Raw genomic sequence first — 26,309 nt, 5'->3', positions numbered from 1 at the left:
CACTGATGCATCACAAGCAATTCCTGTTTGTTTGTTGTGGGTCTTTTGCATCTTGCAGATACACGACGATGACAGTAAAGATTACAAGTTTCACAGTTTTGCTGATGGTTACGTGCACCGCCACCATCTTCATCGTTAAGTTCTACAAGAATTCCATCGCCAGCCAAACCTGGGCTTTTGGCTGACCTGTACAAACACTAACTTCAATAACACCTTGGACACATGGATGGATTTTGGATGGATGTCAAACAGATGGATGAACAGATAAAATGCTATTTGCCACTGCATTTCAATAAATTAGTACTGGAGCTAAATAACTTCTAATGCTTGTTTAGTGCCTTAATGCTGTTTGAAGCTCCATTTCCCATTTTAACCCTATAATGCCCTTTGTATCATATTTGATGCATGAGTTTCTCTATTTCATCACCATGATCAGTATTTGCCATAATTTCAAAATGTTATGGACAAAACTCTTTTGTTTGTCTAAAATTAACATTGTTATTAACAAAAAGTTGCCAAAAACACCCAATGTATCAAATGCACTACACAAAATATCTGATAAATTTATAATAAAAATATATCGTACACAACATAATATAGCAAGAAAAAGTGTGGATTTTGTTATAGGGGTTAGTAAACATCTCAGTTCCAAGAAATCTCAATTTTCTTTCTATTTTTTGGCGGGTTGGGTCTTACAGGGTTAAATTGCATTGTAATGTGTCTCTATACGTTGCCTTTTTGTTTGATTGATTCGTTTATTTTTAAATTGTTTTTAATGGCCTTCACATCCTTAAAGTTGCCTAGTCAACAATAAGCTCATGCAATGCAAGGTTTTCACCCACAGATATGCATCTTTCCCTCAACCGTGAAATATTTTATCTCATAGTGTGCACTCGATTCACCGCTCTTCATTTATTAAGGTTCAATCCCCCCATTGTCTAAATAGTGTACTTTTTGAAAACACAAGTATAGAATCTTAATTCCTATCAAGTATGGAACAAACTCCTGATCCTGAAAGCAGTTTGGGATCAAACCGACCCACCTTTGTCCTCACAAGTGTTTCAGGAACTGGAGCGCTGCATAAATCAGACTACTTTAGAGCCAAAGCATGTGCACATGGTTAATTAGAAATAACGGGGGGAGAGAGAGCACTGGGCCTCGCAGGGTTATCCTGCACGATGAAGTCACGCTGCTTATTTGTGTCAGCTGATAGGTGTGGAGGACTAATATGCAGCTGATGCGACTGCTGTGATCGCCTATGCAAATCTGATTAAGCTCAGCTTAATCACACCAAATCAATCAGAGCAGTGTCATTCATGTCAAAAGACATTCAGACTACTCCGGTCCCAACAAACATTTTTTACAATTTGTTCATGTTTATTAATGAGGTCTTTGATCTCTTTCAGCTGCTTTAGGGCCAACAAATTAAACTCTGTAATTGCTTAATAAAAAGATGCATGCAGCGCTCAAGTGTAGCGAGATTATTTTTAGCAGCATTTTAATCAGGCCTACCTTTGCTAGAAATTAAAGATGAAATTCAAGCTGAATATTTGTTCCTTGGGATCTACCTGCTATGTGTGTGAACGACACATGTAATGTGCTGCTCTGATGAAATATCTCATTCGATTAGAGTTTCTTATACACTAACTGTGTAGAGACATTTATAGTATCAGGAACCTTCTTGTAGTTCAGCAAATATGTCCGTGGTATTATGGGGAATACTGGTTTGGAGGATTTTCTTCTCTCTTTTCTTTTTTTCCCCAGCACGACAACCTTATCTAAGTCGTATTTCCCTTAGCTTTCAGCTTCTAAGCAGAAGTGTTAGTGCTGGATCTTCTCTGCATTATTTATTCACTGTTCTGTCCCAGTCAGCATGATTCAGTTGGTTTAATCTGAGTTATATTAGGGTTATTTTTTTAAAAGTTAAATTTACTAAAAAATTTAACATGTAGCTAGAACAGAACTGATAACTTTCTCATTTAGCCTGAAGACTGTTACTTATATTGAGACTTCTCGTCTGATTGTTCAACCAAATTTAGAATAATGGCCCTGTGTGAGAAAGTATTTGCCCCATAAACCCGATAACTGGTTGAGCCATCCTTGGAAGCACAAACTGCAATCATGCATTTGTGATAACTGGCAATGAGCTTTCCACAGCACTCTTCTTCGCAGAATTGTTTGTAATTCAGCCACATTGGAGGATTTTCCAGCATGAACAGCCTGTTTAAGGTCAGAAATCCAGATTTTGAGTTTTGAGCTTCAAGGTACGACTGATGGACAGACATTCTCCTTCAGAGCAGAATTAATGATTCCTTCAGTTACTTTAATGAGATGCTTTGTTCATTTTACACCCGATGTAACGAGACTCAAACCTTCCAAAAAGTTCAGCCTGGGAAGGTGCCCCAATTTTCTTCATTTGTGGATAATCACTCTCACCGTGATTCCCAAAGCATTATAAATGGCTTTGTAACCCTGACTGATGGATGTCAATGAGCTTGTTTCTCAGCTGTTTCTTTAGATTGTGGCATGATGTGTTGCTTTTTGAGACCTTTTAGCTTACTTCACTTAATTTTTCACACAGGGCCAGGTAGGTTTGGATTTATTTCCTCCCTTATTAAATGAAATCATTATTCAAACACTGAATGTTGTATTTAGTTGGGTTATCTTTGATTTTTTTTTAAAAAGAAAAGAAAAGGGGGGATACTTTATCACAGCACTGTATATCATGTTTTCTGCCAGCTAGGCAACTGAAAAAAGAAATCCAGCTTTTAAGGCGACTCAGTGCTTTGTAGTGTGGGGCAGGAAGTGTACAATGGCACTTGCAGCCTATTGTTGGAACATAGACTGTATTTAAAATTGAGTTCAATCCCATTTTATTTGTGCAACTTAATATTAAATCGAGAGGTTCAAAGGGCCTCGCAGGTATAAAAACACATTAAGAAACAAAGTCAGAGCCCATCAGATATACATACACAGCCACAGACACACAGATAATCCTTGAATGAAAATACATCATACAGAAACGCAAACAGACATACGAAAAAAGAAACAACCTTGGAAGCAGACGGCCAACATGAAGAAGAATCTACCAGACTATTAATTGTGACTTAACTTAGTGGGTATGGCACCAATTTCCTTTGTGAGGATAACTAGACATCTAAGACGTTAGCAGAGTTTCAGAAGTATGAGCAGGTCCGAGACTATGTAAGATTTTATATACAAGTAAGAGTATTTTCAGATCAGTTCTGCAGGATACTGGAAGCAAGAGTAGCTCTGCTAAACCTCGACGGATGTGCTCTGTGATATTCCTTTTCATTGTTAACCAAGGCAGAATTCAGGTTAAGCAGCAACCTACTGATCATCCAGCAAAAAGAGCTCTGTAGCAATTAGGACGGCTGAAAATGAGTCAGGACGGGTTGTATTTTGGTAATATTCATGAGATAGAAGAGGGCTGTCTTTAATATGAGCTTTAAAGCTCAAATCTGAATGAGAAAAAAACTTTTAACTTGTGGTTTTACACTCGTTGCTAATGTCCCAAACTTCTGAATAGATAATATTTGATATTACTGCCAATTAAATACAGTAATAGAGAGTTTAGTCAAAGCATCACTGCCTCTACAGAAACATATAGCCGTGTATCATCTGCATAACCACAGTAGCAAATATTATGCTGTCTGATTAACAAGCGGCCACATGTATAGTGAGAACATTAACGGGCTCAGATAGCTGCCCTGTGGAACTCCATAGGAAGTGTCACGAGTGGCTGATAGCTGACCTCCAAAGATGAAGTATTTCCTGTCGGTGACCGTTAATCTAAATCATTCAAAAACACAATTATAAAAAGTAAAATACGGACAACAATCTTTCCTAGTATCATAAGTTAGCCTAACTATGAAGGTTATTATAGTTAGCTAAAACCAAACTAAAAGCTAAACCTAGATGTGGTGAAACTAAAATAAAAATTAGACTTTTGAAAGAAACTAACACTGAAATTAGTTTGTGAACTTAACTAATTAAAATAAAATCAAAGTACTGAGGAAATATCCTTAGTTTATATTTGTTAGTTTGGTAAAAATTAAATTAACTTGATTTCTTGTAATAGCTGTACTGATTTTAACATGAAATAATAATTCAAAAAGAGTAAAAGTGACTGAAACTAATAAAAAACTAAAGTGAAACAATAAAATCCACTCTGGGAACTAATTGAAACTAAACAGAATTAAAGTCTAAATGAAAACAATTTGAAAATACTAAACTATAATAACTCTGCTAACGATCTTGGTGAGGGAATTCACTGTCCTGTGATTTGCTCTATCACCAGACTGGAACCTAGCAGGATATCACTGATTTGCATAAATACAGCTTTTTCTAATACTTTCCTAAAAAAAGGAAGGTTTGATATTGGTCTGTGATTACTCGATATATTTGTGTCCAAGTTTGATTGCTGTAAAAGTGGTTTCATTACGGCTGTTTTAACACTCTGACGTGACATTTTACAGTTGAAAAAAAGATGAAGAAATTCCTCACATTTATCAGAGGTCTTGATGTACCTCATCTGTAGAAGGATTTAGAAACCATTTGATTGTAGTGAGCAATACTCTGGGATTACTTCCATTGTCAACAGTGAGTTCTTTGTAAGGTATTCTTCTCTTGCTTTGCTGGTAGCTTTGTCCTAAAGAGACAGAATCTTTATAGGCTAGACGATGGACTTCTAGTTGTGCTTTTTTCTGTCTCCTCTCAGCAGAGCAGCCTTCTGCAGACTCCTTTGAGATTGCAGACAGTATTTTTCAGCCATGGGGACGATTTAACCTGTCAATGTATCATGTCTGATACATGGGTTTTGTGAGTTTTTAACCCCCTGAAAAAACTAAATAAATTGCTCAATACATTTTAAGCAATTAATTGCAAAAAAAAAAGCCTTATGTAGAAAACATGATACAAATTCAAACTTATATGTCCAAATGAATATTTAATAAATGCTATCAATATCTAATAAGTGCTATCTAAAGACTTGTTTCTTGACTCTAAACTATCATGTGGTTTTGGTTGCAGATAAAACAGCATCAAAAGACACAGCATAAAGGTCACCTACAGCAGCAGCAGAGACTTAAACGCTGGCGATCTTGGCTAATGACCAGATCAAGTGTCTCACCAAGGTTATGAGAAGGTTCGATACCATGCTGCATAAAGTCAGAGTTCTCATTTGGGTTCAAAATGGTGTTGACTTTTAGGCCATTGCTGTTGTTTATATGAATAGTAAAACCTCCATCCAATAGGATTGTGTCATAGCAATGTGTAATGAGTGCCATCAATCCTGAAAATTGTGGAAGGAAATTAGTGTCTTGCTTTGGTGGACTATAAATTGCGATAATGAGGACACTTGGTTTAATTTGCAAATCAACTGCAAAGTGTGAACTAAAAGTACCAAGGTTCATAATTTTGAATACAGGTTGGTTTCAGTGGAGAATTGCAACGCTATCACCTTCTGATCTTGTCTTGCAGCTTGAAAAACACTCAAATCTGGGGACAGATTTCATTTCTAACCGCCACACCATCCTCTCTAAGCCAGGCTTCAACAAAGAAACATTAAATCTAATTCTTTTTCAGTGATCAGACTTCTCATTTGAGAGGGATCTTATATTTAATAACCCAAATCCGAGTTTGGACTTGGTATCTGAGTGATTCTGAGCAGTGATATGAATACTGATTAAGCTACTTGAGCAAATTTTGTTCCCTGTTTATTTCTGATAAGTGGAGGAGCCGATGTACCAACGCCATAGAAAGTAGTGGAATAAGGGGGCAAGTTCACTTTGTTTTTCGAAGGTCCTGGCTCCACACGAGCAACAAGTCTGAAGAAACAAAGATTCAATTCAGGTTTATTTATATAGCTCCATTTCAAGGAGCTTCATACTGTAAGGTAAAGACTACAATATTAGAAAGAAACCCTACAATCAGATTACCCCCTCTGAGTATGCACTTGGCAGCATTTGGAAAGAAAAAAATCCCTTTTAATGTAAAGAGGAGAACAGCATTTCTATTTTTATGGACACTTCTAATCTGCCTTGTCTCCATAGATTCTCGGTCATAGAGGTTGTAGTAGTCTTAAGAATTTGAGACAAAGGGAAGTGGACTTGGACTCTCATCCAAGAGCTTTTGTCAGTCTAAACAAATCCATGGTCTGGATTATAATTCTGATTCCAGACCAGAACGCTACAACTACGATATCAGATAGGAACCTCACCAAACCAGGAAGGACAAGCAGAATGGATTTAATTGCCGGCTTGACCTCATTCAATAGCAGATGCTTTGAAAACTGCAGCTGACTGCAAGTGGTCATATATAGTCATCGATTTGAACTGGTTCTTTCAAGCGCAGCAAGACCACAAGTTCATTGCTTACAGTCGCATAATTTGGATCATGCAATGGTCTCCAACCGCTGTTTTTTCCTAGTGTGGCTGTAACATGAGGGTTTAATTCAGCAGGATGTTCTTTTTGATAGTTATCGTCCTGATTAGACTAAAACCATGGGTATAATTTAGGCTAATAAAATGTCATTTTATTAGCCTACAAGTGTCCCTGAGTACAAGTGTCCCTGAGTATTAATTCAGATCCGCCTCTTGGGGGATGACAGTAAAAAGGCCAAAAAAGGCCAAACTTTTGGCTTTAAAATGGCCCACAAACAGTGTAAGACATGGCTGTGTTTTTATGCAGACTATGTGCTGGAAAAATGGTGCAAACTTTGGAAGTCAAAACAGGAAAGTTGAAGGTGGCGATACCAAAACTATGAGCTAAAAGACACAAAAAAGTACAAACTGCAGATTTGGGTAACAGTTCCCCGAAGAGTTTGTCACTACAAATGATACCTTTCGAGTTAACAATAATTCATTTTTCGATAGTTATTTCCATTCAATTCAGTTTTTGTAACCACAGGTGAACCTCCAACAACCAGGCTACCCCTATGAGCAAGCACTTGGCGACAGTGGGAAGGAAAAACTCACTTTAAACAGGAAGAAACCTCTCGGCAGAACCAGGTAAAAATATTTCTGTGTGCAATGTGTCTTTTGTTCTGTCTCCCAGCCCTCATCATCAACTGATCACAGCAGATGGTTGCCCCACCCTAAGCCTAGTTTGGCCAAAGGTTTCTTCCTGTTAAAATGTAGTTTTTCCTTCCCACTGTTTTCAGTTTTATTTGTCATATGCAAGTTAGCTTGATGGTAGAAACTGTTTTTTTTTTTACAAGACTTTTTTAAGTCTTGTAGTCCGAGCAGACAGACTCCTGTAACTCTGCCAGATGGTAACAAGGAGAACAGCTGATGTGCTGGGTGGCTGTGGTCCTTGATGATGCTGTGTGCTTTACGGAAGCATCGCTGAAGATAAATGTCCTGAATGGCAGGAAGCCTCATGCCAGTGATGTGCTCTGCTGCCTTCACCACCCTCTGTAGTGATTTACGGCTGCTGGCAGAGCAGCTTCCATACCAAACTGTAATGCAGCTCGTCAGCAAGCTCTCGATTGCACACCTGTAGAAATTTGAGGTGATGTTGGCGTTCATGCCAAACTTCCTCAGCCTCCTCAGGAAGTAAAGCCGCTGGCGAGCTTTCCTGATAGCAGTGTCTGTGTGAAGGGTCCAGGAGAAGTCCTCGGTGATGTTGACTCCAAGGAATTTGAAGCTGCTGACCCTTTCGACCTTGACACCGATGATGTGGATGGGCTGGTGTTCCCTGACTGGTCGTTTCCGGTAGTCCACTATCATTTCTCTAGTTTTGCTGATGTTGAGAGTCAGGTTATTTTCCAGACACTGTTACAAAGTGCTTGCTCATAGTTGGTTATTTCATTTTTCAGATTTTCTCTGTATTATTGCGGCATAATGGAATTGAACTAAATTTGAATTGAATTAAATTCTAGATCCTGAAAATGTGCTCTGATAGCTGTAATTGTATGAACCCGAACCCCCTCGCAGGTGAAGCCCTTCCGCTCTCTAAATCGGTTTTGGCTCCACTCTTGGTGACAGAAGAACACCACAGTCCCACCTGAAATGGCTTCATTATACCACAAACTGGTTGCAGGTCTCTGTCGCAGAGTTTTGGAGCAGAAACATTAATTTGCAGGGAGCACGTCTGGTTCCAAAGCTGACTTTGTCTGCCTCAGTCTGGGTAAACACGGCAGCCATCAATTTTGACTATCCCAGGCTGTTTAGGACGTCTCTCTGCTGCTGTCGAGTATAATAGTCGAGAGAGCGCGCGAAGCTGCACTGGCACCCGGCATTCACAGCTTCTGTTTTCCTTTTTACTAGATTTGGCAAAGTGATGAACAATTTCTGTTAGTTTGTCTTCATTTACTTCATTCTTTACTGTGAGTTTGTTCCTAAAAACGGGCTTTCTCCCTTCCTTTAATGCTGACCCTTTTATAGCTCATTCCTGTTTCTGCTTCCCTTTTAAAAAACATTCAACCCTTTTTTCTCTCTCTCTCTCCGTGGATGGAAAAAGGTAGACGGCAAGCCCCAGTAGGTCACAGTGCATTAACCACACTAATAAACCCATTACACCGCAATGGAATGGGATCCAAACGAGAGAGGGAGAGAGAGTTGAGTGATGGGGATAAAGAAAGGAGAGAGGCTGATTTTGGCAGAGAGGAATGGTAGAGTGAGGAGGGAGAGATATAGCACAGTGGCAGGTTGGGTAAAAGCCTCGCTGATACACATTCCCTTTACGTATGTGTGCCTTTAAGCCCTCCGTCTATTCATTACCTTTTCTAACAGCATTCATTAAGGGGAGGATCTGCCATCTTCTGCCAGAGCATTGCATCACTTTCTGCTCCCGTACACAACACTCCTCTTCCTGAGCATTAGCGTCATTGTGGGGCCAATTACAACACTGCAGTGCCGATCTTGGGGGGCCATAAATATCCGCAATGTGTCCCCCCCAACCTGCAGTGCTCCTGCGAGGATACAGAGGAAGCAGAGAGGAGGAAAGTAGGAAGACAATATGGGACAAAGAAGCAGCTGAATGCAGCAATATTTAAGGAGCAAAGAAAAGAAACTACGAGCTGAGTCACGCACCGCTTTAAATATTGTGGAGGTGTGGGAATAGATGACCTAGCCTCCTGCGTTTGAGCAATGTCACGATTTGGGAGTGAATATTTGAGAAGTAAAAATGGCTTTAAAAAATAGTGTCCACATACTTTTGACCTCATCTCGCTCCAGATTGGTCTCAAAGGTTTGGTTCTGCATCGTGCATCCACAAGCATGCATGTTCAAAAGTATGTGGACACGTACACATATTACATATTCACACATGCACATTCTTTTGCATAACAGCTGTGTATTCTGCAGCACTGCTAAACTGCCCAGGCCGAGACATACCAGCACAGAGATCTTACTGGGAAACTGTTGTCAGTGTGTCTGTCCTCATTCATTGGCTCACTTCTCATCTTCTCATTAATAAGAACTTAGTTTCCCGGTGTTTTCCTGTTTTGTTGCTGGGCAGCTAGTCGAGTATCGGTGCACCTTTGGAACAGGGGTAATACTTTACTGCAAACATGCAATTTGAAGCTTCTGAACTGCATCTAGCTTCTACACTTATTACAAGAAATGTAATTTGGCACTATATCCGTATAGGAAGCCAATTTTCGCAGAGTGAGTGCAGAATCAATCTTCTATACCAAATTACAGTGAACTAAAAGATGATCAGATTAGCCGTTAGATCAAAACACATTCACGGGGTCTGGAGCTTCCTCTGTGTCTCTCTGTGCGTGCTCCATCTGACAAAAGAAACAAGCCTGACTCTGGTCCTTCACAGCATTCACCAGCCTGCACTGACACTCACACTTCACCGTTAGGGAGTGGCTCCTGAGGGTTTTCTCTCCTGGTGCTCTGCTGACACCATGTGGGTGTAGCTGCAACTGCATCCCACCGGGCGGGGGCTTAAAAAAATAAGAAAGAAAGAAAAGGCAGGCCTGTGTGAAAGGCTGGGGTTTGTTTCTGTGTACAGTAGCACCCAAACAACACATTCATCACCAGCAGACGTCCCCGCTCCTCTCCTGGTGTGCCAAATTGATGAACCATCAACGCAAGTTTCATTACGTTCACTTTATATTGATAAAGCAATCATGCATGCTTTTCTTCTGTGTTTCACCGTTTCCCGACTCGCAAGACAAATGGGAGTGTCAGAATGATATTTCCCCCCACCACCCCGCACTTCTGTGTACCGCTGTGAGGAGGATGTAGGGCTTCAAAAAAGGATCAGGGAGGTTTTATTCCTGTGGGAAGTCACAAGTCAAACCTTTAGCTCAGCTGGGTGGGTTTAGATCTATGCTGAAGACTTTCAAAATGCTGGTGCGATTTAGTTCAGCAAAGATTTCTGAGGGGTGATAATTGATCATTTCAACCATCAGCTGATCAAGAAAAACATTCCCAGCCTTATAATAACTCTGATGCCATCCTTCCTGACCTTCATCATCTGTATTAAATGATTTCAAAACTCAAAAGCCATCATTATGGAAAGTGAGAATCTTACTTGTTGAGCTCCAGGTGCTTCGATCAGGTAGCAGCAACACTGCCTGCTCGTTCCATCTGCTCTTGTTTTTAAAACAGGAGCTTTAAACCTCCATTATTTATAGTGACAGCGTAGGATTTTTAGGTTTTCTCCTGTGTTTGTGTGACTCAGTTAAGTTTTATGTATATAACACCAATTCAAAACAGTATATTGTAAGATTAAAAAACCTACAACTACAATCAGACGAGGAAGCACTTTGGCAACAGTGGGAAAGAAAAACTCCCTTTTAACAGGAAGGAACCTCTGGCAGAACCAGGCACAAGGAGGGGCAGCCATCTGCCACGTCCGATTGGGGGTGAGGGGAGACATGAAACGCTGCTGCAAACATGACACTGAAACATCTCCGATGCCTCCATTTTTTTTATTTATTTATTAATTCTTCTACCGTATACAAATATTCACACAGAAAATGTTCTCCAAAAAAACAAAAAAAAACAACTAATGTCTCGTAAACATTCGTGTCCTCCTCGTCTCGCAGGCCTGTCTTCCTTCATCGTGTGCTGCCTCGTCCACAAGCTTCCAAACATATATTTATTTAAAAACACTCGCTTCACTGTGCCGTGCTGACACTCGAGACGCAACCTCATGCGTGGCATCGCCCTCCTCCACACCCACCCCATCACGTTTGCAGGCACGCGCCCGGTCGAGTGGAGTTGCAGCAGTGACAGCCAGGTCCGGGATGAAGGGGAAGAAGCCAGAAATCACAGTGTGAAGCAGGAGCTCTTTGACATCAGTGCGCTCGGTTGCGGGCCCAGAGGTGAGGAGCGGGACCGTATTGCGTGGGTCACCTTCGAGCTTAGTGTGTGGTGGTGGCGGTTGGGGGTAGTGGGGAGAGAGAGGCGGGGACTGGTGTACTGATCAGATCCAGATCAGAAAGTCTCTTATTTTATCGTTGTTTTTGTTCTCCTGAACAGATGATCATCGCTGTGTAGTGTCTGTGAACGCTGATAGCGACTGTCTTGTGCATCTTTAAATACAGCATGAATGTTTAAAGCCAATCTGACCAAAAATCTAGAAGTTTGGAAACAGAAATGTACGTTTAACGTTTATTTATGGCTACAGGAAGCAGGTAATCAAGTAATAACGGGGAGGCTAGAGTACAGGGAAAGTGACTGGTGTGAGTTAAGTCTGCATATTCATTAAGATCAAATCATCGCCACCGTTAATCCACTTAAAAACATTTGTAAGAACATAATAAAGTGAAAACAAAGTACGGATATATATATATATTTATATACGGAGACGAGCATAAACAGTGGCACTGGGACCGATCACATAATTTTGGCTCTGGCATTATGCGCTTGCATCCTCAGTGCAGCTGCCCGTGCATTCTTCTCATCTCTGTGTCGATTTCCAAATGTCCTCCGCGAGCAGCGGCTGTTTCCAAGAACAGCAGGAAAGCAGTAGTGCAACAAACTTTTAGCAGGATTTTTTTTGTTTTTTCCCCCCATCAAAGGAAATTAGTCAAGTACACGTTTAGGATTCGAACACTTTGCAAGATGCAATTTCATCATTTGATCAGAAAGAAGTAAGTCGGGGCGCGTGAGAAAGGAATCGGACGAAATATGGTTTGCACAACCTTTTGTTTTTTCCGGGCTTTGCTCGTGTGCCGCTGTCGCCACTGAAAGCGAGCGTCCCGGTAGGAACAGCGAGCCCCCCCTCCCTTCTCTCTCCCTCTGTGCTCAACGTCGACAGTGAAACACTAAACATACACAGACTGCACCTTTTACATCCTTTGACATGAGTGGCTTTTTGGTTCAAACTCGGGATAAAATTAAGAGAAGACAGTGAACAAGTATGACCTTTGACCTTTTCGCTGACTTGACCTTTTGCAGGTTTCCCTGTGAGTGACTAAATAAAAAAGCATTGTTGAAAAATAAGGCTATCAGCCTGGGGAGGCGTTTAAAGGCACCCAGGCTGAGCTACATTCCATCTTTGATGACGAAAAGAAGAACTTAAGAGAGAAAATGAAATGTTTTAGCTTACAGTGACGTCCATTGTTTTAATATTAGGGCTAAAACAACTTTTTAAGATTTGATTTTCTCTCTCACTCACACACACACAGACACACTCAAGTTTTATTTTTTCTTTTTAAATATGTTTTTGATTTTAGAGGACGTGCGCCTGCTTTTCTCTCCGTTGTCGCAGGAGTCCTGGGAGGACGTGCTCTGGAGCTTGTAATCCCTTCCCAGACTCCGGCCCTCCGAGTCCAGGGAGGTAAGAGACGGGTGGCGCCCCACATTAGGCAGCATGCTTGCCGGCAGCTGGCCGAAGCTGTAGGACTTCTCCAGGATGCCGTTGTACATGCCCTTGCCCGTCGGAGAGGTGACGTTCCCCAGAGGTCCGCTCTGGGACTCGGGTACGATGCGGGTGAGGTCGGGCGAGCCTCTTTGTGCAAACTGATGGTGCTCCAAGGCCGGGGAAGGTGAGGTGGAGGGCGGGCCTGAAGGTGTGGTGGCCGGGGTGGGAGGCAGAGGAGGAGGCGTGTCCCTGAGACTGCTGCTGCTGCTGCTGGTGTGGGTGGTGGAGGTGGTGGATGCAGGGCGCTCTGCGGTCTGGGTGAACAGCAGCAGCTCCTCGCGGGAGATCTTGCGGTAGGGGATCTCCGAGGCCGCTGAGCAGGGGTTGTGCAGCGACTTGCGGCCCACTGAGCTCAGAGAGTCTGTGTCGGAGCTGCCCTCCTGAGACGCCTCCCTATTAAAGGAGAGCAGACAAGGCTGGTCACAGACTGATAAACAACACTGAAAAACATCTTCTATGTGTGCTATTTTAAAGTTAGCCTTTCTCTAAATGCGCCTGCATCCATGTTCAGTCACTTCCCCTCTCTGCTGCCTGATCACCTGATGGACTCATTGTCTTGTCTCTGCTCTACGACCGGACGACACGGCACTGAATCGCCTTAAATATCCACTCTCTCGTCTTCCAGCGATGCTAAAATCATCTGAGGAAAGGCGCTCCTGAGAACATTCTGTGATCCTGGATCAGACGCTTTTATTTGCATTTTTGCATTTTCCTAATGACAAATATTTATTGCCAGATTTAAAGTGAACATCCCAGCACATGATAGAAACTCCCCGTCACCACCACAGCAGGTGGTGTCGGGGGTTTCAGACCCCAAGAACCGAACCGCAGACGGATGTCGACGTTGTTTGAGTGCAGAGTGAAGGTCGGGTCTCTTACAAACTGTCTCTGACAAAGTGAGAAATATAAATCAGATTATTGGCTCCCAGCTACTACCACCTAATGGAAACCCCTAAAAGACAAGTCAGGTGAGCCGAGTTGGTGTTACTGGGAAAGAGGTTGTACAGAGATGCTGCACCCACAATGTCAGAGTGAGTCACTAAAGAGTTGTGACTTTTTTCCTTCTTGTTATTTTTTATTAATTCTTTTATCAGTTAGAGATAAGAGAAAATATTTATTGAACACAGCCCGTCTCTATCTGGGATGTCCAGCCACCGTTTAAGACGTACCTCGACTCCACGTCTGTGACACAAGTTCAACTTTTGGAACCATTTTTCAGCCGTAACTAAATGTTGAGGACGGTTATTCAGCGTAGAAATGTCTGCTGGGATATCACATGTTGGTGTATTATTTCCTTTCCTTGATGTTACAATTCCACAGTCCTCATCTGGGATTTATTCTCTCTCACAGGAAACATAGAACTTGAACTCCCTGTAACACTTTATTTTGAAGTCCAGGCTTTTGTCCTGTGACCTACCGGCATCACTACGTAGCACATGCACCTAGCATGCACGCCCTGATAAAATAAAACAAGGCGGTACCTCACAGTCTGCCACAGTTACTTGCTCTTTGGAGCCCCTACTGCTAACTCTGTATCCGCCTCAGAGAACACAGAGCAAATGTTGTGCTTCTGGCTGCCCTCCAAATCCATTACTAAAATCACTGGTGCTCGCATGTTGCACAGCTAATGTGGCTTGTATATCCACGGGAGAGCTCTGAATTATAAAACAAAACAAACAATAACAGCAACTTTTAAGACTTTAAACACTATTTGGAACCAAAAAAATACCAATTTCAGCATTTCCAGGTCTATGGACATAATCTGCAGTTCAAACAAACTTTTCTGTATCCCACCGACGTTTGACGGCTCATTTTGACTTCTGTGGTGAATCTTTGTGGAGGCTAACTGAAGGAAAGTAGCCGACACTGTTGCCAGCATTCATGCTTGACCCTCAAGTTTACCTCTTTGGTACATTCCTATAGTTTCAGCAAATATATGAGAGTCTTTATATTTGACAGTATGATTGTTTTTCCTTATATTAATGTGATGATTGTTATTCTCTCACTGATAAATTCAAACGCTCCGGTCAAAAGCAGCCAAAAGTCCACAGGAGGAATCTCAAGTACTGAACAGGTGGACGTGAGAGGTGTTAGGTTACGACCTAACTACAGCGTAGATTTGACACAGAAGTTTAAAACTCCTGTAAAGTATTCTTCCTTCAGTCAGGCTCAGCCTCTACCATCAAGTCTCTCTAAATGCAGCTGGACAGGTTCTGAGTTATTTTGCTGACAGACAAATAATCCTGAAAATGTCTCGAGTTTCACTGAAAACTTCAGCGAGGCCGAGCCGCTCCTTTGCTCTTGGTCTGTCCGTGGTTCAAACAAAGGGCTGAATGCTGTGATGTTGTTACATAACCAAACTAGATTTTGCTAGACCCGCTGACTGATCAGGGCAGCTGGGGTATTTTAATGAGGTGCTGAACAGAGGTCGGAAAAGAGGTGCTACGGCAACTAACAGCAGAAGGAAATGTATGTATTTGAAACTTTAGCGCGTGAAATCCTATTCTTAGGAGCTAAAAATGAATGAAGAAAGTTTGTAAAATGTTTCTCTTTTGAGTCCTTTTGCAAACTAAAAACTACACACACACAAACACATCGCCACACATACCCCCTTCGCTCAGAGTTGAACATGATAACGTCGTCGTCCGCCTCGGGGCGATAGGAGAGGGACGAGCTCGCCATGGACAGCAGGTCTGGGTCTGCAGACATCAGCGAGGACTGCGGGGAGCTCAGCAGGCTCCGGCGGGAACGGCACATGCTGCTGTTGCGTGTCAGTGCGGGCCGAATCAACGTAGTCCCTGGAGGACGAACGAGGAGAGGCAAACGGAGACGTCAATATTTATGCCGTGCCACTTTTGCGGCTACAAAGCGTCGGCGCGCTCTGCCGCCTCGCTCACCTGTGAACTGTGGAATGATGGGAGGCGTGTCCTCGTCCAGGTCGTCCACTCCTCCCGCGATGGGGTAGGGGGGAACTGAGACTCGCGGCATCACCACCCAGCTGTGGTCTGAGTAAAGGCTGGCGGTCAGGCTCGGCAGACCCGAATTATTGACCACAGGGAAGCCGCAGAGCTTCTCGATCTGCTGCCAGCGGTGGAGCCGCTCCCTCAGGCACGCCGTTACCTCCGACAGGGCTTTCCTAATATGAAGACGAACGAATGAATAAATCAGACTCAGTTAAATTAGAAAAGCATGCAAACACTGAGCTTATTCTGCTTCAGATTACCGATCAACATTCCCCAGTCAGACTCAGTAAGATGCCAACTTTGCTTTGATCCATCAGGGTTTACGGATTTAAACTTGTGTCTAACACTTTCGCTCTGTTCTCACGCTTGATCTTCCTCTTTTGAACACAGATGAATTGTTTACCTCAGTGGCGCTACCTAGCTTCTCCAAGAGCTCTGAATATATTAAATACATCTCATTGTGTTTATCGACCCATGAACGTAAAAGCTTTATGTGGTAAAAAAGACAAAACGAGCAAAAAACACACAAGCAGGCAAGAACTCGACACTGTAGAGCTGTTTTTCTTAAATGCATTGAGCGCTCTGATGGCTCAAACAAAAGTATTTAATCCCCACACAAAGCAAAGCTGCCAAGGATAAAGTCGTCGTTGGTGTAAAAAGGCACGGAAAGCCTCACCGACTGTCTGTACTCCTGACTGCCAGATCACACCTGGCTGAAACAAATCCTCTCTTCCCGTGTTTACTTTTAGCTGTTGAATTACCTTTATGATCACGTCATGAAGCGTGCAGCACCTCTGTTATAAATGCCTCCTTATAAATCTATATCAGGTGATATTTCTTATTGTAATCTGCACATTAGAGTCTGTCTTTCTTACTTTGCTTCTAGTATCTTGTGGTCCACCTCATCCAGTGACGAGCTGTGGGCTACGTGAAGAGTCCCAAACACAGAACCTCTCTTCTTTTTTATTTTCTCTGCCTGAAATGGGGAAAACATAGAGTTACTTTGGCTGGAATTTCAGCTTCACATAAGCTGAATTTTCTTTTTAATATTGATAGTTCAGAACAACCATCATCTCAAAGGACTTTATACACCATGTGATGTAAATACACACCCCAGACATGTGAGAAAGAAAAAAAGATGACATTTACATCAAATTCTGTTCTTAGCAGTGAGTCAGAGGAGGTAAAGTTAAAGAAGCAAGGCTGGGATGGTTTGGACATGTGCAGCGCAGGGATAGTGGATAAAATGGACAAAAACGGACCACAGAAGAGATTCCTGGATGTAATGAAGGAGAGATGCTGTGACAGAGGAGGATGTTGGGGATAGGATGAGACAAGCTAAAGGAAGCAGCTGAAAAAAGAGCAGGAAGCCGATTAAGAGAAGCTAATATGATAGAACATAAACTCCCTCCCAAGTTTTTGTTAGATTGAGTGGAAACAACAACAAAAAAAACACACAGCATCTTTACCTAAAAAGGCTGATCACTGCACTAAATCTTTCTCTGCTGTAAGCCAGATTAATGTAGCTGATGTAAACTCATTCACTGATGTCTATTTGCATCTAATGGAGAGGATCTTCAGCTCCAGTCCATTATGAGCTTCTGCCAGACGCAGGTGACAAAGAAAAACGTGCTGAATCATTTGGTCCTATTTCTTCACTATTTACCAGGCAAAACATCACAGAGTAGTTACGCGCCTGCTAGGATGCAACGCACTGCTGAGACTTCAGTGCTTGAGATGAAGTACGGTGGCCCTGAGAGGTCAAATGCACTGCAGCTCAAAAAACCCACAAGCAAATAGCTAGCAAGCGTTTCTGGGGACACAGTGACTTGATGGATCAGCTGTAGAACTGACAGAAACCAGAATGTGACATATCGCACTGAGACACGCTTAAAAGAAGCAGAGGATTCATTAGTGTTGTTGTGGGCTAGCATGCGCTTCAATCACATGATTTATATAATACTGTAGATACATGTTTGCTATTAGCTGTTTACTGTTAGCTTGTCACTTCCTCAGCTGGTCCGTCAGGTTATTGTCGCCCCAAAAACACGTTTTCTTTCACGTTTTTTTCCCCTTTAGCTTTTTCTGATTGCTGGTGCTTTCTATTTGAACTCTCAGGGCCACTGTAATAAAGAGATATACAAAAGTCCCCTGGTGTAATGGTAGTAGTTTAGTAGTAGTAGTAGTGTGTCCTGCTCAGTCAGATTTGCAGTTCCATAATATAAATGGCTTTTTCTCCCCAACATCATTCCTTTAAGTAATCCAAACAGGCAGCAAGACCTTCTTTTAATGTTTTAAAATCTCTGCCAGTGCTGATCTTTTAGTAATTTCTAAACGTTAACACTTCATGAGATGTGTGATATCATGCCAAATCACAGCACGTAACCTTTGGAGAGCTTAGTGGTCACATCCTCACAGCAGCAGCTTCTGCTCTCTGTCCAGCACCTCGTGTCCTTCTTGTGTAATCTTTTGAGCCTTGGCAATAACCTATCAAAAGTTAGCCGGTTACCTCGTCTTTGGCGACGCACAGCTGATTTTCGGCGCTCTGCTTCTTGATGTTGTAGTATTGAACTTCCACTTCGTGCGTGAGCTGGAGCCACTTCTGAAGAGCTTCGGGCACCGAGCGCTCCGACTGCATCTCCTTCTCCGCTCGCTTCAGAGCTTTCCGTACCTACACGGGGAAGAGCGCGATACGCGAGAGGCCAATCAGATTCGCTGCCAAAAAACAAAACAAACAAACAAACAAGAAAGCACCCTTTCCCACAGGATATCGATCAAACGCATCAGTAAGCGAAGGTTAGCGTTCAGCGAATTTCAAATGAACTCCATTTACTGTTTAAGTCCTGCGTTCGCCGTGTGTAAATGAGCCCAATCCTGGCTCGCCTGCACGGAGAGAACTCATTACAGAGAGATATATCGGTGCTGTATTTCCATGTGAGGGGAAATGAGGCAATCTCGAGGATATGCAAAGTAGGTGTTTTATAGAAGAAATGAAAATTTAATGCGGAAAATATGAAATTAATCCTTTCATTTCAAGTTGTTTGCGCCACAGTAATGAATACATTTACATCCGCATATTGCGATGTCCCAGATTTTCGCCTCTATCCCTTTATTTCATGCTCTGAATCGAATATACAATTCAGTATTTACATAATGATAATAAATGTGACTGTTGTATATGTGAATACACTGGATATTCCTTATGGCGCCATAGAATCTGAAATTACATTGTAGCCAACAGCCAATAGGAGCAGTTTTATGGTTGTGTTTCCCTCACTCTGACTAACAATAAATCTGTTTGCGAGCAGGACTCCGGGGCAACGAGCCGTACCTGTACGAGCTCCTCCTCGGCATATTTGAGCCGGCTCAGCTCACATTCGGCGCCCTCTCGCAGCTCTCGGAGCCTGTGAGCCTCCTTCTTAGCCCCGTCAATCTCATCCCTCATTTTCAGCTCGAGGTTCTGCTTCTCCACAGCAACTGTCCGGTTCTCTTCTTGAGCCTTTTCGAGCCTGGAAGAGGACGGGAAGGATACACGGTGAGGCGGAAACATGGGAACACGGGAACAGAGGAAAGTCGTGGATGTGGTGACGGAGGGGATGCAGAGGGTTCGTGTGGTTGGGATGGAAGGTTAGAACACAGCCAACTGAAGAAGAAGAAATAGGGGTATTTGTATGCTTAGAAGGACTTTATAAGTACTGTAGGGCAATGAATTCCAAAGTGTGAGCTGGAGCCCAACGGTGGACCGCATTGGTACTGCAGGTGTGCCAAAGTAATAACAGAAATCCACTATATTTAAAATATTTATTTATATAAAAAGTGGATTAAAACTGGTAACAGGAGGTGGTTAGTTTGTGATATTACTCGTTATTCGGACCTAAATTGACTGATTCCTATTGAAGTTTGTGTCCCAGCAGCAGGTGACCTTAAAAAACTTTGCCTATTACTTGGTACCATTAGGAATTTATAGCCAAGAGCCTGTGTTGTTTATGTTTTTGGAATAAAATCACTTATCACTTTCTTCTGTATTTTGATTAGAGTGAAGTTTGGCTGCTCTCCGTGGGGTTTTCTGGTTTTTAAGTGGGCCGTAGCACTCTTGCCTGTGGGAATAGCTGCTGTAGGCGGTTTAAGTTTTACATGATTTAAAAACAAAGTTTGGATTTCACCCGCTCTAGATGACAAAGAATTAAGTACATCTTCATGTTTCTCTCTGATTTTCTGAAAATTGTTTCATGGTTCAGGCTTTAATTAGTTAAGGGTATAGTTAAGGTGTTCAACTAAGGTGACATCGTTGTTGTATTGAAGTCATTGCATGATGAAAACAAGTGATAACAAGTCTTTAAGTGATACAAAGCCAGGACAGATAGAAGAACATGCCTCAGCCCATAGCGGTGTCACTGCTAACTGCTGCACCACCGTGCTGCTGTTCTCTGTGAAAGGAGAGCGGCAGCACGTGACCATTAAATCAGTGTTTCATCTAAGTCTAATACACGTCCCTCTCTTACCGACTCTGCAGGTCTAACAAGCTTTGCTCAGCATGTTGCAAGCTCTCCAGATCCTTCATCATCTGTGAGATGTGCACCTTGCTGGACTTGTTCTGCACGTAAGCAAACCAGCAGCCCCCGACACCAATCACAATGGACACCATCAGGACGAAGTCTTTCATCCAATTATGTTGCGGACCTGTGCGGGGAAGGACGAGCAGGAGAAAGAGTGATGGATTCATGCATTCATACATTTTCTTTAAGCTCATTTTCCACTGATATTCATGAAGTGTGATGACACGCGGCTTTATACTTACGTAGCGGGGGGCCGAACAGCACTGCATCGAGCGCCTTTAGGTTTAGTTTTTGTTTATGCCGCTGGTCTAATATCTTCAGCTGCATCGACATAAACGACGGTTCATTTGCCGCTATTCTAAAACGGGGGAGAAGAAAACACAGGACTGAATGCTAAACAAAGTTTTCAAAGTGAACTAAAACTAGATGTGGCAAAAAACACATTTTAAACATCATACAAGAATTGCTGTTTGTTTTAGTCTTTGTCAATTTGTTATCTGCACAACATTAACGATACAATCAGAGGGACACGTGATGCACATGTTTATTGAGACCGGGGCGTTCACATGAGTGTGAAGTTGTGTTTGCATTGCAGTTCTTAAACATCACACAAACACACTCTGCATAAAAACTAAACCTTACACAAGCAGCTTTAAACAACAGGAACAGCCAAAGCCACACTGAGCTGAAGAGAAACATTAAAAATGAAATAAAATCAATACAAACTACAATGACTCTGAGTTCACATGACCTCATCCTAACAACACAAACGTTACCCATTACAACAGCAGCTCCTAACAACGACTCAGCTAAGTAACATCACACTAGACGAGAAGACACAACACGAAAACAGCAAAAAACTGCAGTTTATCTATTGGCCACTTAGCCCAGCTTGTTTCCCCATAAGACCCCCATGTTAAAAAGCATATTTACAGCCAGATAAACAAGACAGCCTTGACCTCCATAGATAGCTTCCTCCCTTTATGTCTATAACTTTTTGTTTGAATTTATCTGGATACTGGAGTTAGAAATAGCTTCGATTGACAGGTGGGCTGACACGGGCATGTGCAGCTAATCAACATCTGTGTTTGTACTACTGGTGCCTGTTAGGGTTCAGTTCCATTTCGCAACAACAGTTACCTTAAAGGTCGTCTTGTAATTATTAAACCCTGCCTCTCTCTGTCGCAGTGTGTCTTTGGGCCCCTCCCCTCACCTCTTTTTTGAAGCCGGGGCAGCAGATACTTGCTGTATCAGAGTTTCCTTCCTGTAAAAATGGAGTTTTTCCTTCCCACTGTCGCCAAGTGCTGCATCTGACTGTTTGGATTTCTTTTTAATATATGAAGTGCTTCGAGACAGCTGTTGTCATGAATGTGGAGCTAAATAAGAAAAACTCAACTGAACTGAAAGGTGCTTTAAACTAAGGTAAAGACCCTACAATATTAGAACCAAACCCCCAACAATGAGTCGATACCCCATACAGCACTTGGCGACAGTGGGGAGGAAAAACTCCATTTTAACAGGAGGAAACCTCCATCAGAGGCAGGCTCAGGCAGGGGGCAGCTGTTTGGGTGGAACATTTAATGCATTTATCTGACTTGTATAATGGTGTGTTTAATTTGTCGTTACTTATAGTTTATGGATTATAGATTACTAACAAAGCTAGCTAGCATTAGCTCCATAAAAACCAACATGTTTGCAACCAAAACGCTGAAACCAGTTTGTGACTTGCATCTCTTAGGCAGCCTGTGAGTGTAACAGAGTTAGTGATACACTCTCAGCTCAAACACACTCGACGTGGTGACAGAAAAAGAGTTCAATCCTTCTCTACACCGACGTCTCCCAGGACGCCTTCTTCACACCACCGCCGCCACCACCGTCTTAATCGGCGCAGACAACATGGCAGGCTGATGAAACCCTACCCCTCTCGCTGTGACATCACTTCATGAGTCAGCTCCTATAAGCTCTGTGGCGTAACATGAAGCTCTTCAATAACCTGCCACCCACCATCCTCCAGTCTACTCATGCCGTAAATACAGAGTGCAGTGAGTCACAGTCCATCTGAATATTTTTCTGTAATGTCGACGCTCATTAAATTTCATCTTCACTGCGCTGCGTGCGGGAATTTTTAATATCCTGGGAGCGCTTTTAAAAGACTGAGCCACCGACCTACGATTAGGTTCACAGCAGATCGTGAGAAGTCAGGGACATCACTCTGAGTTCAAGAGCATTCATAGATCTTTGGGTACTGCTGCATGTTTGACTTCATGACCTGTCTTGGAAAAGAAAAAACCTACAAGCCTTGGAAAGTTTTCTCATGCAAGAGCAAAAGAAGGGCTCTTAAGTTGTGCTATTATTGGCTGTGTTGCCTTTTACAACCAGCAGTGGGCAGCATTGAACAGACTAATGAAAGCTAAGGCTGCTTTCAGATGCTGTAGCACAAACAGTGTGTTCAATAGAAGCAAATGACAAAAGAAAAGACTCCATTTACATGTGTCACACTGCAAATTCCCACAGATGTTGTGTCATTATGTTGTTGCCCCAGGAAAAGAAAAAAAAGCAGAGCTGGTACGTTTGATTGCGTCGTGCGGTACTGACCGAGGTAAAGTGTTCCCCGTGATCCGGAAGTCCCGGAAGTTCTTCTCATACTGCGGTAGCTCCACCGACTCCTTCAGCCACCACACCGTGTCCTCTGTGGTCCAGTTGTGGACTGATAAAAACAAAGAGGGGAGGAGAAAAATGAAGATGTTTTTGTTATCTTTGAAAGCACACACACACAGATCAGTAACTAAGATGATTTACTGCTCGTTATCTGCTCCTCTGCATTCCTCCAAAATTCCCCAAAGCACGACAGCACTCTCAGTCTTAAGCAGGTTTAAGCATCAAAGTTAAAAGCACTCGTTGCACACAAACCCTCCCTGTGTGACGGGTAAATGAGTATATGTTTCATTACCAGGTTGAGATTAATTGCCGTTGCATCATTTTGCTGTTACGGTAAACACACTGGCATTTATAATGCACAGCTTTCCACTCTTATTGAGCACTCGAAGTGCGATTACAGCACTTTTTAGGGTTCGGTGTCCTTTCCCTGGGACACCTCAAAATGCAGACTGGAGGAGGCTCTACTTTCTGGGCCGCAGCCAGTCCCAGAGTTATGTTGGGACACACACTAAGTTTGTGGTGACTAAATGAAGAGATGTAACGGTGGGAAAAATGATTCAGGATAAGACACCAAGCTTCAGGCTTTACCTACATTTTATTTTACCAAGACCCATGAAGCATTCAAACAACATAAATCTAGGAAGTTTATTTTTTGCTTCAAACATGAGTGCATGTGAAGAACTTGTTCTAAAACCCAGTTAGCTGCACAGATACATCAGCGTGATAAACAAACAGGCACAAACAAGCTGAGGAAGACAGACTGTGGTTGCAGATAAGCCACATATGTCACGGGTTATAAAAAAGTAATTAGAGAGGAGATGAGACACAGTGGCGTAAACACAGCTTCACTTTGCCATTTACAAGGACATTTCATCAGGCAAATCGTTACTTTTTTCTACTGCCCCTGAGAACCTGATAATTACAATATTACAAATAAAGGATGACTGAAACGACTCAGAATTTCAGCTGGGTTTCTTGAATGGAAGTGCGTTTGCTTAAACTCTCATTTCACTTTCTCTACGTTCTGCAGAGTGAGTAAAAGCTCACGCTTTGTTTTCTTTGAGTAAATGTCAGTAGATGTTTGTTCGCTCCTTCAGTCCTGGCTTTTTGCAGAACTCCGTCTGACGTCTCAGAGAATCATGAAGTTGTTTAAGGTCACTTTTGACTTTAGCGCAGTCATCTCAAAAGAAGAAGGTTCTGGGTATTATTATATTACCAAATAAAGCACCAGCGCTGCTATAGTAGAAGTAGCATTTCATTCTCCGTAGCGGTTTTGATTATGAGTATTAGCTACGACGCTGTGAAACAACAGTATGTTGTAACAAAAACATGGTTTATTCGTAACCACACTGCTCACATTCCTAAACTGAAACAGCAACTTCTCCAACTGGTGGAGGTCACTGTCGACTAAACCCACAAGCATCAGATTGCTTAGTGAGCTTGAAACTTCAGACGTCACAAACTACAGCATGTATTCAAAACTGTTATTATACAATACATAAAAATGAGAATGATTAAATCCAAGAAGGCTGCTGTGGAATCTGCGATTTGCAATGCATCATGGGATGAGGAGTTCATTCCTATGTACACCGTCATCTACTTTCAGCATATTTTTAATTTCTTTCTTTTTCAAGACTCGGTTCGAGATTAAAAAAATCTTTGCATAAGGCTTTTATTAAACATAAAGGATAAATATAGATGTGTTTTATCCTGTCCCCCTCCCCTCATCCACAACGATGGCAGATGGCTGCCCTTCCCTGATCCTGGTTCTGCAGCAAGTCCTTCCTGTTAAAGGGAGTTTTTCCTTCCCACTGTCGCCAAATGTTGCTCAGTTGTCATGTGATTGTTAGGGCTTTCTCTGTTGTTGTGATTTGGCACTATATCATTAAACTGAATCGAATTTAAATGAATTTCTGAAACAGGAAGCTCCAGGAGTGAACATGCACGACTACTGTTAAGTGCTATAAAAACAGACACTTTAGGGATTGCCCCCCCCGGCTGTCTTCCTGTTTCCCTGCAGGAAACTGGTATATATCGTCTTCCCGATAAATAGGTTGTTTGTTTTTTTAAGTGCTTCCTTGTTTAACTGCTCACTCCCTGTTATCTCCACTATAATTATAGTACAGGTATCACTTATAGCAAGCCTCCCTACATGTGTCAAAGTACCAACCATCTCATGCGGGACAGTTATGCAGATTTTTGTGTTTTTAATGACATTAATTCAGTCGACCTGCTTGCTTTTTACCTTCAGAGGTTTTCCAGCCCCTCCACAGCTCCTCCACAGTGATGTGCTGGTCTTCACGGTGCAGGTTGCTGTGTTTGTTGGTTTGCTGCTGCTTCATATCTTCTATTATGAACTAGGAAAAGAGAGAGAAAGACAAGTGAGTTTCAACAGATTTTCAGAATCATCCTGATGGATGTATTTGTAGGTTTTTTGCAGAGAACATTTTAAAACAAGTGTTTTTCACTAAGATCTCCAGGGGGGATGCAGATGGCTGTGCTTGTCTTTGTATGTCCATGTGTGGTTTTGACAGAGGGAGCCGCAGAGAGTTGGCTTTGCCTAAAAGTCTGGATTTGGATCACACACACACACACTTTGTTTTTGCTCAGCTTTCTTCCTTTTAAGGACTTTGAAAGGAGAAACAGACCCATGGCAGAGGCGCCACTTCCACCTGTGTGTGTGCTTTCAGCTTCCAGCTGTCCTCCTTTGGTAGACTAAAACTAAAAAATGCCCCTGTGGAGTATGAGCTGTAGCAAACAAACCCACAAAGAATTGCCAGAACACCGGTGGCATCAACAAGGATCATGGCTGACTACAAAACACCTCAAAGCACTCATCTTGGAACAATATTTGTATGTGTGTGTGGCCTTGGCATTGATGTAAAACCTGATCTGCCATCTAATTCAAACCTCGTTGTTTCTGATAGGTAATTAGCCTTTTATATCACACAGCAAAGCTCGGTCCTATTGCACCTACGCCAGAATGCTGTTTATAGACTTCAGTTCAGCATTCAATACAATCCACCCCTCACAACTCATCAGGAAACTGACAGACCTGGGCATCAGTTCCCTCATCTGCAAATGGTTACTGGACTTCCTGACCAACCGCCCCCAACATGTCCGGCTGGATAACCGCTGCTCATCTACCATCACAATGAACACCGGTGTACCACAAGGCTGTGTGATGAGCCCTTTCCTCTACTCCCTCTTCACCCACGACTGCAGACCTGCTGATGGTTCCAACACCATCATTAAGTTTGCAGATGACACCACGGTGATT

The 26,309-nt window shown here is 42.5% G+C and overlaps 1 protein-coding gene across 1 annotated transcript in view; it reads right to left on the bottom strand.

The window, feature by feature from the left end:
• Positions 1 to 10,898: 10,898 nt before the first annotated feature.
• Positions 10,899 to 26,309, bottom strand: part of stim2b (stromal interaction molecule 2b) — a 61,165-nt gene continuing 45,754 nt past the window's right edge. Inside the window, exons 3-12 of the mRNA XM_085399426.1 lie at positions 25,275 to 25,386; positions 22,967 to 23,078; positions 20,614 to 20,729; positions 20,318 to 20,495; positions 19,147 to 19,324; positions 18,325 to 18,486; positions 16,691 to 16,791; positions 15,750 to 15,988; positions 15,461 to 15,650; positions 10,899 to 13,245 (exon numbers count right to left, since the gene is read on the bottom strand). Coding sequence (XP_085255552.1) covers positions 12,630 to 13,245; positions 15,461 to 15,650; positions 15,750 to 15,988; positions 16,691 to 16,791; positions 18,325 to 18,486; positions 19,147 to 19,324; positions 20,318 to 20,495; positions 20,614 to 20,729; positions 22,967 to 23,078; positions 25,275 to 25,386 — 2,004 coding nt within the window. The 3' untranslated portion in view covers positions 10,899 to 12,629. The remainder of the gene's footprint in view (positions 13,246 to 15,460; positions 15,651 to 15,749; positions 15,989 to 16,690; positions 16,792 to 18,324; positions 18,487 to 19,146; positions 19,325 to 20,317; positions 20,496 to 20,613; positions 20,730 to 22,966; positions 23,079 to 25,274; positions 25,387 to 26,309) is intronic.

Source organism: Rhamphochromis longiceps, linkage group LG3 (genome assembly GCF_057381845.1).
Source record: "Rhamphochromis longiceps isolate RC_006_pf linkage group LG3, R_longiceps_female_GT1.1, whole genome shotgun sequence".
Taxonomy (NCBI): domain Eukaryota; kingdom Metazoa; phylum Chordata; class Actinopteri; order Cichliformes; family Cichlidae; genus Rhamphochromis; species Rhamphochromis longiceps.
Note: the sequence above shows the minus strand (reverse complement) of the source record. Positions and strands in the feature narration are given on the sequence as shown.